Genomic DNA, 16,086 nt, shown 5'->3' on the forward strand with positions numbered 1-16,086 from the left:
TTAATGTAATAATAAACAACTTATAAGTTAAGGGACGTTGCTTAAATCAGCTGGCTAGTGTGTGTTCTGTTAAGTTTGGTACCAGAATCCACAATTTTAGATAATTAATAAACCCAATGAGGTTGATATGGCTCCAGTAAGTTAACCAAACGTAGAATACAATGGGAATGTTACAACAGTCTATAAATATAGATGATAGTTAATTAATAGTTGTGTTATCATATCCACAAGCATGATAGAACGAGAGGCATGTGTATAAGAGTGTATTTATTCATGAGCAGTTAACAATGTCGTGCTATGTGGGATTCAAAAACGGAAGGAAGTCCGTGTTCAAGATCATAGACTTAAACAACACGTATAATCATTGAATGATAAATGTGCGTGCAGTGAAAAATTGACTGAATAAATACAAATAACATCAAAAACTATTTACAAAATAAGTTTGTCACGCATAACTTCACACTGTACTATCGGGTGAATGTCCTTCCTTTATAGAATATTAAATATGATTACAAATTATGGTTCATTCTAGTTTAACTTCTAAATGTCCGGTTAAGTGTAGGAATCAATTACTTTGACTACGTTCTGCAGCTGTCGTGTATACTACATAGATGAAAGTACAGTACTAATAAATGATTTTGCATTATTTCCAGCAGATATATATTTTCAAAGTCTTGTAACCGATTTTTTTGGAGTTATCAACACATTTTAGAATCATTTGATTGAAGAAGCAACCCAAATTTATGTATGTATATAAGCTTAAACTTAACACTAAGTGCTAGAAAATTATCCAATAATAATACTGTTTAACGTTAGATTTCGTACCACTGTGGTGTGGGTTACTGATATCCAATTAAGTAGTATATGGTGATGCTCGGGCATTGAATGTATTTCAGTAGAAGATCGATAAGGGGAGGACGGGAAAGGTACGCAATTGGTACGAAAATGCATGAACAAGTATAATCGGAAACTATGGATGGATATTTGTAGACGAAACAGTCAAATTGAGACAAATGATTGTTATTTTGCAAATAAACTGTTCACTGAATGGTTCTCATATTTTAATGAGATATTTTGTAATGATGTGCTAAAGTACATTCGATCATCCCACCCGTTTTTCGTTCACCACACCACGACAATGAAGGGAACTTTTGGATCGCTATATCATTGTACAATGATATTGACTACTAACCTGATAATAGTTCCAGAACACTTATTTCTTCGGTAGTTTTGGCCACCAAATCTAATCTAACCAACGTAACGAAATTTTTTAACTAATTTAAATTTAGATCATTCGAGTATCGCAAAATCTACACCAATATGCTAACGTATATTTGGACGTTGTTTGGGATACTTTAATAAAACTTATAAAAACGTTTATTCAACTTTATTTATCTGCCGTTTACTATTTAGTCAATCTTTTGTCCCATATAAATTTCAAGCGGTTAGCATTTTTTGTTTGATTTTGTATTCTACACCTTGATTACAATCTTTCAATTAAATCGAACTTGCATAGTTGAAATCATGAGTCAATTGAAGCTAGACCACCATGGAAAACCTGAAAGCACTGCTTGACGGCCGTTTCGTCCTATTGTGAGACCCCTCAGCAGCGCGCATCCACGATCCCGCCTCACGAGATTCCAACCCAGGACCTATCAGTCTCGCGCGCGGGCACTCAACCGATAGACCACTGAGCCGGCCGTCATCCAACGGTGTTAATGTCTAACGTCAACCAATCCACAAAATTCAGCAACCATTCACCAATTGTCTTCAGTGAGTTGATATCTCACAACAGGTTTTTTATGGTGGTCTAGCTTCAATTGACTCGTGATTTCAACTATACAAGTACCGAAATCTCCACAAAACGCCTTCTGATAAATCAAGCTTGTTTTGGTCACCCCGCCAATAGCCAACTGAATATACTACTTTGAAGATAATCGGTGATAAATTAGTCGTAAAAACATTTTTTTTTTCTCATTCCAATTAGTAGTATCAACTGCGGAAAAGTGTAATTAACGAAATTAAAAATTTACTAGCATTGTGGTGTGTGCTACTGATGTCGAACGATATAATTACCATGTATCATTAATCAAGAGTGAAATACCTGACGGCAGAAGGTTAAGAAGATCCAAGAGAAGAAGACGAGAATGGAGAATGATTGGTTTCAAAACGAAGGAATAATGAAGTCCGTGACGATTAATTGACATTTTGCAAATGAATTATTTACTGTATGGATCTCAGATTTTACTAAGTGATTCTGTAATTTTGTATTCGAATACATTTGGTTATCTCTACTTGTGTTCTTGTTCACTACAGTATGATGCACAATTCAAAGTTGATAAAATTTTTAAAATAAATGTTGGACTGAAATGACCTTTATTATTAATGTGGTATTTTAATGTGTGGTTTTTGTTGTGTATATTTCGTTCAAATAAAATTCACCACCATTTCAGTTTACTTTTGTTATCGTTCACGATGACGTTCTTCACTAAATAAATATGGCATCTAATTCAGTGTCATTACAGTGTGTCCTGGATTAAAAATCTGAAATAAGTCTAAGAGAGTGACGGAATGAGTACAAGCTTACATTGAACGATCATATATTAGTAATGAGGGTTGCTGATACATCTTTTTGATGAATACCCATCATCAGGAAACTAATGTTCAAGGTTTTCAGCAAATTGCATCCATCCACCTATCAAAATATAGTCACCCTGCACAGTTGGACGCCTGTGGAGCCTTTTCAAAAGTTGACGGCTCCTCTAACAGTTTCAGTCGCTTGGTTTGAGAATTTACTAAGGGTATATTCTATCCAGTCTTATCAGGCTCATTTTCTTTAATAAACTATTACTCATGATTTTTTTCCATCTGTTTTCTCATCCCATCAACCATTACTTGCTATCACTGAGAAGTCTCATATTTAGTTTATAATTACATTACCTTAGCTCTTCACCATGTTTGGGGCAATTCGAAACGTATTTCCACGTATAATTTATTTCTTTTAATGTTGTAAAGATTCTGTGGCTTATTATCACATTTGTTTGCAGATTTTTATACGTTAACATCACTATTTGAGAAACGAATAAAACACTTCTTAGTCTAATTAATATGGCAGTTATTTTTATGCTCTGTTAAATAAATGTAGATCTCTTCAAAGTAAATCTGATTTTGAGATAATGGAAGTTTGTGCTGATGATGCCGTTCAGAAGGACGATGAAAGCTCCACGACCAAACCATCCAGCTCAAAGAAAAAACCCACATCAAAATCTTCTGATTGTGATTTGAGTCGTTCAATCAAACAAATTACAACTTAATGACAGTATCAGATTAAATTTCAAGCAAATAACACATAAATAGAGAAAAACCTTCAGTAATTCTTTCCAAAGGTAATGAATCAGTAGCTTGATGTAAAACTGTAATATTGACATTAGGTTCTAATGTAAAGTAAAGTTCTTCATCAATCCATATAACCATACTATATTGTTTTTTTTAATATGTTAAACAAATTCAACTAGCGTCATTAAAGAGATTCATTTTAAAAACATAAAAACTTCTTTTGATATCACATATCTTCAGTTTTATTTCTCAATAATCACTATTCAAGTTACAATCATAATTAAGAGATTAATCTTTTTAGAATATTAAAGATTCCCATTGTGAAAATTAGAACAACATATGTAAGCGAACAATTGTTTTCAATTAGATCGTCATCACGCTTTATTCTAATATACATGAATATGCCTGACTAGTAGAGCGAAAAAGATCTGTACAGTAGATACTTTAAGTCAGGAGCTGGAATTTATCAATAATTTACTGACAGAGATCGGTTACCCTAGTGCGTTCATTAAGAAGTACATCTGTGATATATGAAAGAAGTCTGAGATTTCAACTGTTCGAAAGAAACCTTTATACATGAAACTACATTTCAACGGGGATGTGGTTAGTGATACTCTGAAATATAGATTTACGAAAGTAATTAGTAGGACATTCTACGCAGCCAATCTTGCATTGACTTTCTCTAGTCGACCAGCGATGTCTACTCAAACGAAGGAAAAGTTACCTGAGTTGGCCTCCCCTATGTGTATTTATAAGTTCAGCTGCTCCTGTGGAGATAGCTATATTGAGCGTACTACTAGGCAACTTAACCAATGAGTGAGTGAACATCTACCAGCATGGTTTAGGAAGGGTCAGATAAAAATAATACGCAGTTCTATCTTGGCACATCTAGTTGATAGTGGTCATAATGTAGATAAATTGAAATCATCTCAAGTAATCTATCGTTTACCTCCATCATTTCCCAACGGAGTTCGCTCCCATCTCCTTCATATAGCAGAAGCCATAGGAATTCGTGCATTTCACCCCAATTTATGTGTACAGAAGGAATTTGTAACCCTTCTATCCCTTCCATGGCCGGACATAACAAATGACATTATTATTATTGTTATTATTATTATTTTATTTTTAATTTTGTCATTTGTTTGTAATTTTCTACCTCTTTCCGTTTGTATTCTTCACCATCTAATTATTTACATACTTCTTATTACGTAATGATTCTAATGTTTTTTGATTACTACCCTAAGTCTATTTTGTTATCGTAATTTTAATATTCTTACTACTATCAGTACACCTATCTTCCCACTATCAACTTGTACTTTTACCTATTATGCTGGGTGACGTATTCTATTTCATTATGATTATTGACTCACAATTGATTGATCACTGGGTGGTGATCAATGCCATGCGTGTCAAGTCCTTCTTAGTGCTGATCGAATGCTATCGATCAAGTTGCAATGTGGCCACTAGTCTAGGTGGCTCGACACTGCGTGCACTATGTTGAGATTAGATGGTGGTTGGAGGTGGTCAACTGGAAACCCTGGACCCGGGTTTCGTGCTATTCGGCACTCGTCAGCAAGGTGTACCTTGCTTGCCTTGATTGGTCTAACATTTTCTTATAAATATTCATGTATATTAGAGTAAAGCCTGATGACGACCTAACTGGAAAACAATACTGTTCGCTTACATGTATTGTTCTAATTAATCTCTTTATTTCATTTATTAAAAAACCATAATCTTCAATAATATACAATAGAAATTTTCTTTATAAGACATACAAATAATTGTATTTCTTGCTGAAAAAATTCCCATCATATGTAAAACACAATTATATGAACGAAGGATATTCTTTTCAATCATTTCTCATCAGGTTCTACAATTATCACATCCAAATTAATAATCCATAAAAAATTGGCCAAGTTTAAGGCAGAGTACATCATTTAACAAAACTGTAACATGTGAATCAAGGAGTGTTTATAATATAAAATTAAATGAAATGTTAAGACTGAAGCTACGAAGATCAATCCAAAGGACTTTTAATGCAGGTAAACTACAACTAATATTTTCCACACGTCCAATGATCACGCCGATGTTGAAAGATAAATTGCCTAGACTAGCCACTTCTTTCTATATCTATCAATTCAACTGCTCCTGTGGAGCAAGTTATATAGGCAGATGTTCTAGGAATTTGTATACTCGGGCTCGTGAGCACCTCCCAGTGTGGTTAAGCAAAGGTGTAGTCAAAATGGTTAACAGCTCTATTTTAGCCCATTTAGTTTAGACGGGACATAGAGCCAACATCGACCAATCTTTCACAATAATATATCGTGTTAACAGCAGTTTACCTAATTCCTTCAGACTGAGAATCTTACAGACGGCTGAGTCAATTGCTATTTGGATCAAAAAGTCAGAGCATTGCATCCAAAAGAAATATGTCCAGCCGCTCCTTTTACCCTGGACAACTTCAGGGTCAACTTGTTAATAATCAACTTTATAATGAGGTGACATTAATTTGATTAATGTTCTTTTTTATATCCTAAGCTTATTTTATCTACACATCTTACCAGTCATTATTATTATCACACTTGCTAACCTTTTAGAGAAATTTATTCAGCATCCATCCCTATCTACTATATCTGACCTAATTCATATTATTCTAGATATTACGTAATTTCTGATTTGTATTCCCATTATTCTCTCTCATCCCATGTCAACTATATTTATTCTAAGCAAAGATGGATAGCGGCTAGCAGTGGAATCCAGTTTGACGCGTGTTTCGTCCTATTTGGGACTCGTCAGCTGGATGCACCTGCATCTCAGAGTTGATGATCACTCTGGGACACGAACCCAGTATCTTTCGCTTCAAACGCCATCGCGTTATCCACTGAGCTACTGAGTCCTGATAGCCAGCTGCTTGTGCAATGAGTTGAAGTTTAAATTCACTTAGTATAGTTTGTTTGAATCTTCCATCTTTGCTTACAATGCTTGTGAATTAAGGCTATGTCGAGGCAATACGCACAGTATGCATATATGCCAATTAGAGACTGACCAGTTGCAGTCCTAACACATCAATGGGAAGATTCGAACAAATAATAATAAGTGAATTTATATTTATTCTGACCATTTATCTTATGATTTGATTTCACTTATAAACTGATTCAAGTTAGCACTTCATATTAGTCAGCTCCAACATTAACGATTCGATTTAATTTTATATGACAAACAACACTCCTCGATTCACATATTACAGTTTGTTAAATGATGTACTCTGTCTTAAACTTGGCCAATCTTCTTTTGTAGATTATTAATTTGGATATATATATAATTATAGAACTTAATGAGAAATGATTAAAAAGAATATTCTTCATTCATATTAATTATATTTCTTTGAATTATTAAAATTAACCAATCACAATTCTAATCTCTTTCATTATTTTTTTTTTCTAACCAATCAAAAAAAAAGAAAATAAAATTTACTATAAAAATCTAGAAAATTTCTTAATATTCATTTTAAAATGTTAATATACAATTATATTATTGATCATTTAATTATTCATTAATTATTCATTAAATTTTTTATTATTTTTAATTAATTCTAATGAAATCAATAACTAATCAATTATCTAATTGTTTAAATTCATTAACTAATGAAGAAATTATGGTATATAATTTTCGTGCATATATCTCACCATTATTATCATTAATTGGTATACCAGCAAATATATTTATTATTATTATATTTAATCTATTAGAAAAACAACAATCATGTCGTTTTAATTTATATGCAATATGGATGGCAATAGCACATTTAATTCAATTAATAGTAAATACATTTATTGATGATTTTTTAGGTCGTGGTTTAAAATGGGCAACAAATTGTTTAATATGGTATCAAGTTGATTCATATTCATCATTAACATGTAAATTATTAACTTATTTATCTGATGTATCCGCATTAATTGCTGCATTTATTCTAATGTTATTTAGTATAGATCGTGTATGTTCCATTTACTGTACTAAACAAATTGAACAAATATTACATTTACGTATAGCTAAATTATTTATATTTTTAATATATTGTATATGTTTATTATTAAATATCCCTCATTTAATTTATGCTGATTTAAAAAATGATACCAAAGAAACAACAAATTGTCAATATATTAATCCAGTTGCTGGGGGTGTTAAATATGTTCTTTATTTATATATAATTGGTGTTACTATATTACCATCTATATTAATATTTATAATGAATATATTAATATCATTTAAATTAAAAACAACAATAAAACATTCAAAATTAAATGGTTATTATGATAAACAATCATATAATGAATTAAGTAAAGTTATAACACATTTAGCTATAAGTATTATGTTTACTTGTTTATCATTACCATTAGTTGTTATAATGATATTAAGACAAAAAGTACATTTTAATAATTATGAATTATTATATCCAATTTATTCATATAAAATTATACAATTATCAAAATTATTTAGTTCAATTGATTCATTTAATCATACATTTGATTTTTTTTTATATTGGGCATTTTTACCAATATTTAGACAAACATTATATAAATTCATTACAAAATTATTATGTAATAAGTGTAATAAAAAGAGAAGGAGTAATCATAGTAATCATAATAATAATAATAGTAATAGTATGAATATGAATACAAACAATAATGGTAATATGGTACTCCCTAATAATAATAATAGTAATCATAGACTAATCGATAATCCGATGAACAATAATGATCATCATCATTATAATTATGATATATCTGATTTATCTTGTTATTCATATATGAACTTTCCTTTAGGATATATTGATTTTACACATCGTCGAGGTCGAGGTCGTTGTTCACCTCATAGTCTTTATTATTATCAACATTATCGTCATCGTCATCGTCAACACCATCATCAACATCATCGTCATTATTATCAATATCATCAACCCTATCAACAATGTCAACGAAAATTTAATCCATTGGAATATAGTAAACAATTAAGTTTTTATTGTATGAAAGAAATTCATGATAAACATTTACAAAATGAACAACAATAATTAGATGATAGTTTCTAGATAATCTTATTATTATTATTATTTTTCTGGTGACAATGAACAGATATAGATACATAAATGCACATATATCCCCCTCATTTTTTTATTCACTACACAAATTTTCTTTCCTCATCATAAATTTGACTATGAAGGTATTACGTAACAATTAACTCTATACTGCCTATACATAATACGGTGAATTGATTCAATGAATAAAACAGGTTTCATTTTTTTTCTTCTTTTCGTTTAATGGATAAAATCAAATCAAATCTTATCATCGTACATAGTATAACAACTGTGATTACCTCATTGTACATTATTTAAAATAGATTATAAGAATAGTCAGTATTAAGTTATATTTTTCTTTTCTCATCTATTTATTCATAATAAAAAACTCACGTTTAGATTAGGTTTCAATGTTATCCTTTTTTTTCTCTACTTACCTGTGATGTAATTATCTTTTATTCTTTGAAATCATTGATCATCGATAATAGAGTGTGAGTATGCTAAAATTTCAATTTATGGTTTCATGTTATATTTGAAAAGAATGAAAGCTCCATGACTAAACCATCTAACTCAGAGAATAAAACTCTATCAAAAATCACCCACCTGAGGTACAAATTGTTCTCCACCATCAATTTTTTGTCCCTACTATTACCTGTTTTTTTTTTATATTTTAATATTTAACAATATGATTTATGTGTTTTTAATTGTTTCCGAGATTTTCTACCACCACCATCATCATCATCATTATGATTGTATAAGTAACCATTTAATTGTCAATATTAATACACCATTTAATGATATTATTTTTTAATTACCATTTTTGTTCTCTTTTTGTTTAATAAATTAAATATAGATTATACTATTGGTTATTTTTTTTAAATATTTGGCATAATTCATCATTATTTATTTATTTGAATACGTAGATACTAGTACAAGGGGGGCACCAGATATATATGCACCACACAAAAAAATTGTCATTTCATTTAATTGTGTGAGGGCTTATGATACTGCCCGGGTGCCTAGATCGAAGATTCTTCATTAAGATATAATGTCATTGTATAATTGTTCTTTATAATGTTTTTTTTTTTATAAAGGCGATAAAAATGCGTATAATTGTTAAAACTTTCAGAGTAATAGTACATTATACTTACAAGTTTTTGAAAGTAGTGAAGTACATGGGCATTATGCCTTTGAATTACGACCTATATATATAGTATATGAGTAATAATTTATAGCATCATCAAGATTTCTACAACAGAATGACTCTGTAATTTTCTAGTTCCTATTCACAATGTTTAAATTTTAATCATTTAATATTAGGAAAATAGATTATGATTAATTATTGTTAGTTTTATTTTTATTTGTTTTATATTGAAATCAGGTAAATATTATTCACTGTTGAGGAGTTCCACAATAGGATGAAACGACCGTCAAGTTCTTCCAGGTTTTTCATGGTGATCTAGCTTTAATTGATTCATGATCTCAACTATTGAAATTACTGTAATCTCGACAAAACCTCTTTCTGCTGTTAAATATTATTCATTCAAAAATATTATGAATTTTATAATGATAGAACAGAATTTCATTATCAACTATAGTAAATAATTTTATATAGTTGAAATCATGAATCAATTGAAGCTAGACAACCATGGAAAACCTGGAATAACTGCTTGACGGACGTTTCGTTCTATTGTGGGACTCCTCAGCAGTGCGCATCCACGATCCCGACTCGCGAGATTCAAACCCAGGACCTCTCAGTCTCACGCGCGAGCGCTTAACCACTAGACCACTGAGCCGACATCCAACGGTGTTAATGTCTAACTTCAACTAATCCATGGAGTTGAGCTACCATTCACCATTAAATAATAAATAATGGTACTTTATTAGTGAAGTTTTTATGAATACTGGTTAGTAAGACAAAAAAGAAAAATAGTATAGCAACCAGCCTACAATCAATTTCGATTATGGTAAATTTTGGTTAAACCTTTTTATTAACTTACTTAACAGATATCGTCATTTGGATAACAACAATTTGCATATTTCTTTGTACTGTCATGACCACAAGAGCACATGACACTCTAGCCAAAATGTTGATTGTTTAAGTATTATTCGATGACTCATACTCCTCCCCATATATCAGCTTTTGTTTTGTTTTGCTGTGCCCTTATTAAATTTGACTATAAAATGACTACGTAATTGCTTGCTACACACTCGCTTGCTTGCTCGCCGATATTCGCTGTTAGCTTTCTGGCCTGAGTTATTTGACAATAAACTGTAGTTGTCGCTTCTATTTGCCTTCTGATTTTATGCACCGTTAAGATTGGAATTATAACGGTTATCAAGGTGAACGATTAACGAAGCACGGCACTATAATAGAACAACAAATTAATTAAATATGGTAACTGTATTATTAATTTATTTCTATTTTTTCTTCTTTTTTTCAATTAAACTACTATCGATTATCATTTGAATAATATAAATCCTGTTGAAAAAGTAAATGGTTATAGTGTAGTGAACGAGAACACAAGTAGAGGTAACCGAATGTATTCGAATACAAAATTACAGAATCACTTAGTAAAATCTGAGATCCATACAGTAAATACTACATTTGTAAAATGTCAATCAATCGTTTCAGACTTCATTATTCCATCGTTTTCACACCAATCATTCTCCGTTCTCGTCCTCTTCTCTTGGATCTTTTTAACCTTCTTCCGTCAGGTATTTCACTCTTGATTGATGATACATGGTACTTATATCGTTCGACATCAGTAGCACACACCACAATATATTCAAAGTGATCGACTTAAAATCAACTACTTTATTTCATTTATTATTGTTTGTCTGAATCTTCCCATTGATGTGTTAGGACTACAACTGGTCAGTCTCTTATTTATATATATGCATATTGTGCGTATTGCATTGATATAGCCTTAATTCACAAGCATTGTAAGCAAAGATGGATAGTGGCTACCAGTGGAATCCAAGACGCGCATTTCGTCCTATTTGGGACTCGTCAGCTGGATGTACTTGTATTTCAGAGTTGATGTTCACTCTGGGACTTTATTAGTTGGTTTTAGGTAACTTTGAAAAGTTATTTTTTAATGATTTCAATTAATTATGACTCTGATAAAATATTTATCATTATTTATACATGCTCCTAGCAAAATATTCATATTAAATGGCTTTTTATCATACTTCAGTGATTATTGTATCAGTTATAGCCAATTGATACAATATTGAATGAATTGATTACGTGGTGACGGTGGAAGAATATAATTTATTGGTTTGTAAGTATTTTATTATAGTTCTGTAAATTTAGGCTTCCTATTTCTACAATTGAAGAAAATATGGAACTTGAAATAACTGTCAATCAATATCAAAGTCACAATCCTCTATACGAATGTCAAGAAAGTTCTACTGTAAAGAGCTGAAACTTCGATAACTACCACAACCATCACCAAACAAATGTACAAGTATTTGTAAGGAATTTCCTACACAAGATTCTTAACAGCCTACTGTGGGAGAGAACTAACCAGCTTCCAACTGAAGAGGAAATTAGGAAAAGACTCTGGAAGTGGATAAGAGATACATTACTGAAATCACCAAACTACATCATTAGGGAGACGGTTACCTGAAATCGTGAAGGGAAGCGGAAAGGGGGGGGGCGAAGAACACACTGCGTCCGGAACTGGAAGCAGACATGAAAAGGATGAATAACAACTGGAAAGGATTTTCGATGATAGGGTTGGATGAAGAATACTGGTGTGTGGCTTATACTTCTTTAGCAAAGGTAACAGGTGTAAGTATGTAATTCCATATTTTTAACATTCGTTTTACTATCACCCGACAATTAGTTTGATAAAACTTATGTGTACTTTCCTTGTATCTTAACTGTTTCTTTGTATTCAAAAATACCGATATGTATGTATGCACATATACGTATACAAGTGTTGCTCATAAATTTACATGTAAAGAGTGCCTTAATCATTTACCAAATGATATTAAGTAACAGTTGCGCTGTTTGTGAAAATTCATTAAAGTCGGAAATGTAAAGCACTGGTTCATCCAACTTGGAGTTGCAATAACCCTTCTATCGGAGAAATTTGTGTTTATTAACACGTAGGATTGCTGCTATTGAAGGATTATCAACTGATAATTAAATAATTTTGTGGATTGGTTGAAGTTAGAAATTAACACCGTCGGATTCCGGGTCAGTAGTCTATCGGTTAACTGCTCGCGCGCAAGACTGATAGGTCCTGGGTTCGAATCTCGTGAGGCGGGATCGTGGATGCGCACTGCTGAGAAGTCGCATAATAGGGCAAAACGGCCGTCAAACAGTGCATCCAGATTTTCCATGGTGGTCTAGCTTCAACTGACTCATGATTTCCAGTACAAAATTAAACAACTCTTGAGTGTTCCGTTCTTTTAGACAATTCTCTAGTTAATTTCATCTTACAATGTAGATTATCTTTCCCTAAGATTTTATATTTATAATCTAATAGCTGAATAAATAATATTTTCGTTTGATGAAATTATTTTATGAGAATCAGAATAAAGTTGAAATCGTATAATATTGAAGGGAACAATTAAATTCGAACTCTGTCTTTGAAAAGGAACTAACTATATGAATATGTGAATGAGAATACAAATCCTCTGTTTAAAATCAAGTTAATCAACATGGTATAGACCATTAACGCAGGTACATTTACACAAAGTATTAATGTAGCTTGAAACTAATGAATCGTAATCAGTTTTTATGAAACCATAGGGAAGTGAAACAATTATTTTTGACTTACTCCTCCTCCTCCTCCTACTACTACTACTGCTACTACTACTACTACTACTACTACTACTACTATTACTATTACTACTACTACTGTTACTACTACTACTGCTACTACTACTACTACTATTACAACAACAACAACAACTACTACTGCTACTACTACTACTACTATTACTACTACTACTACTAATGATTACTTTTCAGAAATAGTGAACACTAAAAATCAAAGTATAACTTTAAAACATACATCAATAAGACTAGGCTCGTTAACATTTAAAGAGTTTGTAAACAAAAAAATAAGATATATGTGTGTTTAACACTAAGATAATGTCATTTCGAAAAGTTGTTTATTGATAATATAGAACAAATCAGCGATAGCATTACATTCGATAGAATCAGGTCATACAATTGATTTCGATGGCACAAGAATCCTTCAAAAAGCTTTTAATTCTTACAAGGAGAGACAAACAGCTGAAGCCTTATACATATGGGCTAATCCAAACAATATTAATAGGAGGGATGGAATACAATTAGCTGTGCCATGGCAGCTAATCATTAATAAGTAACAACCTGAACTCCTTAATGTTTTTTTATCTAATTCGTATTATCTAAAATGACTACAATTACACTCAATGATTCTAATCAGTTGTCTTATCGGAATTTGTTAAAGAATTCACAGGAACATTAAAAATGACACATACATACAGTCAAAATTACGCTCTTCAAATTACACCTTTTATATTTTTATTTTATTTTGTTTAATTATCTTTATGTTATACATACTGTGACAGATATGGTTCATATCACATATATTACAAATTGTATGTTTCCTTATAAATTCACTGATAAGAGACAATATATAATGTGAATGTAATTTTCTCTCACCTCTTACGTTTTTTCTATACAATTATGTTTAATGAACACTCATCATTTCACATCACATATCTCTTAAACATACCTAGTTTAGACTTATTTTTAACGTTGATTGGATGACCTAATCAGTGTATAATGAAATCGGAGAACCATGTACCTATTTATATTCGATAATTTTGATGTTTGATTATAATTCCTTGAAATAGCTTGGACCAGATTGCCAGGCGAAACGTTGGATTTACTACAAATTCATTCGCTGAGATTTTACAAATATATATTATTCCTATTTAATGTCTTACATCAACTCGGTGCTCAAATACTGTGAAACTATTCGTTCTAATTTAGACGAGAGTTCTTATATAGATAATATAGAAAGTTTATAATCATTAATTTCAAGGTATGTAACATTTTAAACAATTTGTTTATTGAAGTGATAAATATTGTCAGAAACATTTCTAGACTAAACTTCAGGATTCCATCATTATTATTATCAAAGAGCTTTAAATCGACTTAAATGTTTTCATAAATACTTTCCGCTTTTTTAAGACTATGGCAGACTACAGCAAAGTACTGAAACAGTAAGTTCAACTTCTAATCTTTCTTGATACAGAAGGTTCCAATATATTATATGGAAAAATGGAGAGTGGCTAGCAGTGGAATCCAGTTTGACGCGCGTTTCGTCCTAATTGGGACTCGTTAGTTGGATGTACCTGCATCTCAGAGTTAATGTTCACTCTAGAACTTGTGAGTTAAGGCTTATATCGAGGCAATACACACAGTATGCATATATACCAATAAGAGACTGACCAGTTGTAGTCCTAAGCATCAATGGAAAGATTCAAATAAACAATACTGAGTTCCAGTGTATTGTTAAAATTAAAGTATGAATTTAAACTGAAAAAAAAATATTTGTTTTGAAATGATAGTCAATTTTCATATCTTCATCAATTAATTATTACAGTCTATACATTGGATCATATTACAGTAAAATATTGATGTAACATTGACTGATAATAGAAGTAAGAACTTTATATCCAAGAAAAGAGGGTAAGTAAAAGAAAAAAAGTAGTAGAAATAAACAGATCAGTTATCGAAGAAACAAAAAAATAAAAAAAGAAGAAACATTTTTACATGTGATATTTAGAATTCTTTTTTTATTTTGAATTAATTAATGAACATGTCTGATTTCAGTAATATATCCCCTATCCATTACCAGAGTCTTTTCCTAATTTCCTCTTCAGTTATAAGCTGATCAGTTCTCTCCCACAGTAGGATGTTGCTGATGGTATCCGATCAACGGGCGTTAAGAAACTTGTGTAGAAAGTTCCTTATAAATACTTGTATATTGTTTGATGATGGTTATGGTGGTCTGAACCTCAGGATACCACTATTATTATTATTATTATTATTAAAGGGCTTTTAATCAATTTCAACTTTTTCATAAATACTTTCCGCTTTTAAAGAGTATGACACACTATAGCAAAGTATTGAAAAAGTATATTCAACTTCTAATCTCTCTTGATACAGAAGGTCCCAGTATATTATAAGCAAAAATGGAAAGTGGCTAGCAGTGGAATCCAGTTTGACGCGCGTTTCGTCCTAATTGGGACTCGTTAGTTGGATGTACCTGCATCTCAGAGTTTATGTTCACTCTGGAACTTGGGAATTAGGGCACATTTTCATCAATTTATTATTACAATCTATATATTGAATCATATTACAGCAAAATATTGATTTAACATTGACTAATAATCGAATCAAAAATTTCATATCTAAGAAAAGAGGGTAAGTAATGAAAAAAAACCGTAGAAACAGATCAGTTATAGTAGAAACAAAGAAAAAAAAGAAAAATAAAAAAAGAAGGGGAAACATGTTTACATGTTTCATATTTGGAATGCAACTTCTTTTTTTTATATTTTTAATTAATTAATGAACATGTCTGCCTGTTAATCAGTTAAAATTATTTTTTTATTTTTTGTTGTTTCTTCTATTTGCATACTTAATTTGTTAATGATAATGA

At 31.1% G+C, this 16,086-nt stretch overlaps 1 protein-coding gene across 1 annotated transcript; it reads left to right on the plus strand.

Annotated features, from left to right (window-relative positions):
• Positions 1–7,126: 7,126 nt before the first annotated feature.
• On the plus strand, positions 7,127–8,404 carry Smp_117340 (hypothetical protein; the record flags this gene model as incomplete). The annotated part of the gene is made up of 1 exon (XM_018799639.1): positions 7,127–8,404. The coding sequence occupies one exon, from the start codon at positions 7,127–7,129 to the stop codon at positions 8,402–8,404; it is 1,278 nt and encodes a 425-aa protein (XP_018651408.1).
• Positions 8,405–16,086: the final 7,682 nt, after the last annotated feature.

This window comes from Schistosoma mansoni, chromosome 3 (genome assembly GCF_000237925.1).
Source record: "Schistosoma mansoni strain Puerto Rico chromosome 3, complete genome".
Classification (NCBI taxonomy): domain Eukaryota; kingdom Metazoa; phylum Platyhelminthes; class Trematoda; order Strigeidida; family Schistosomatidae; genus Schistosoma; species Schistosoma mansoni.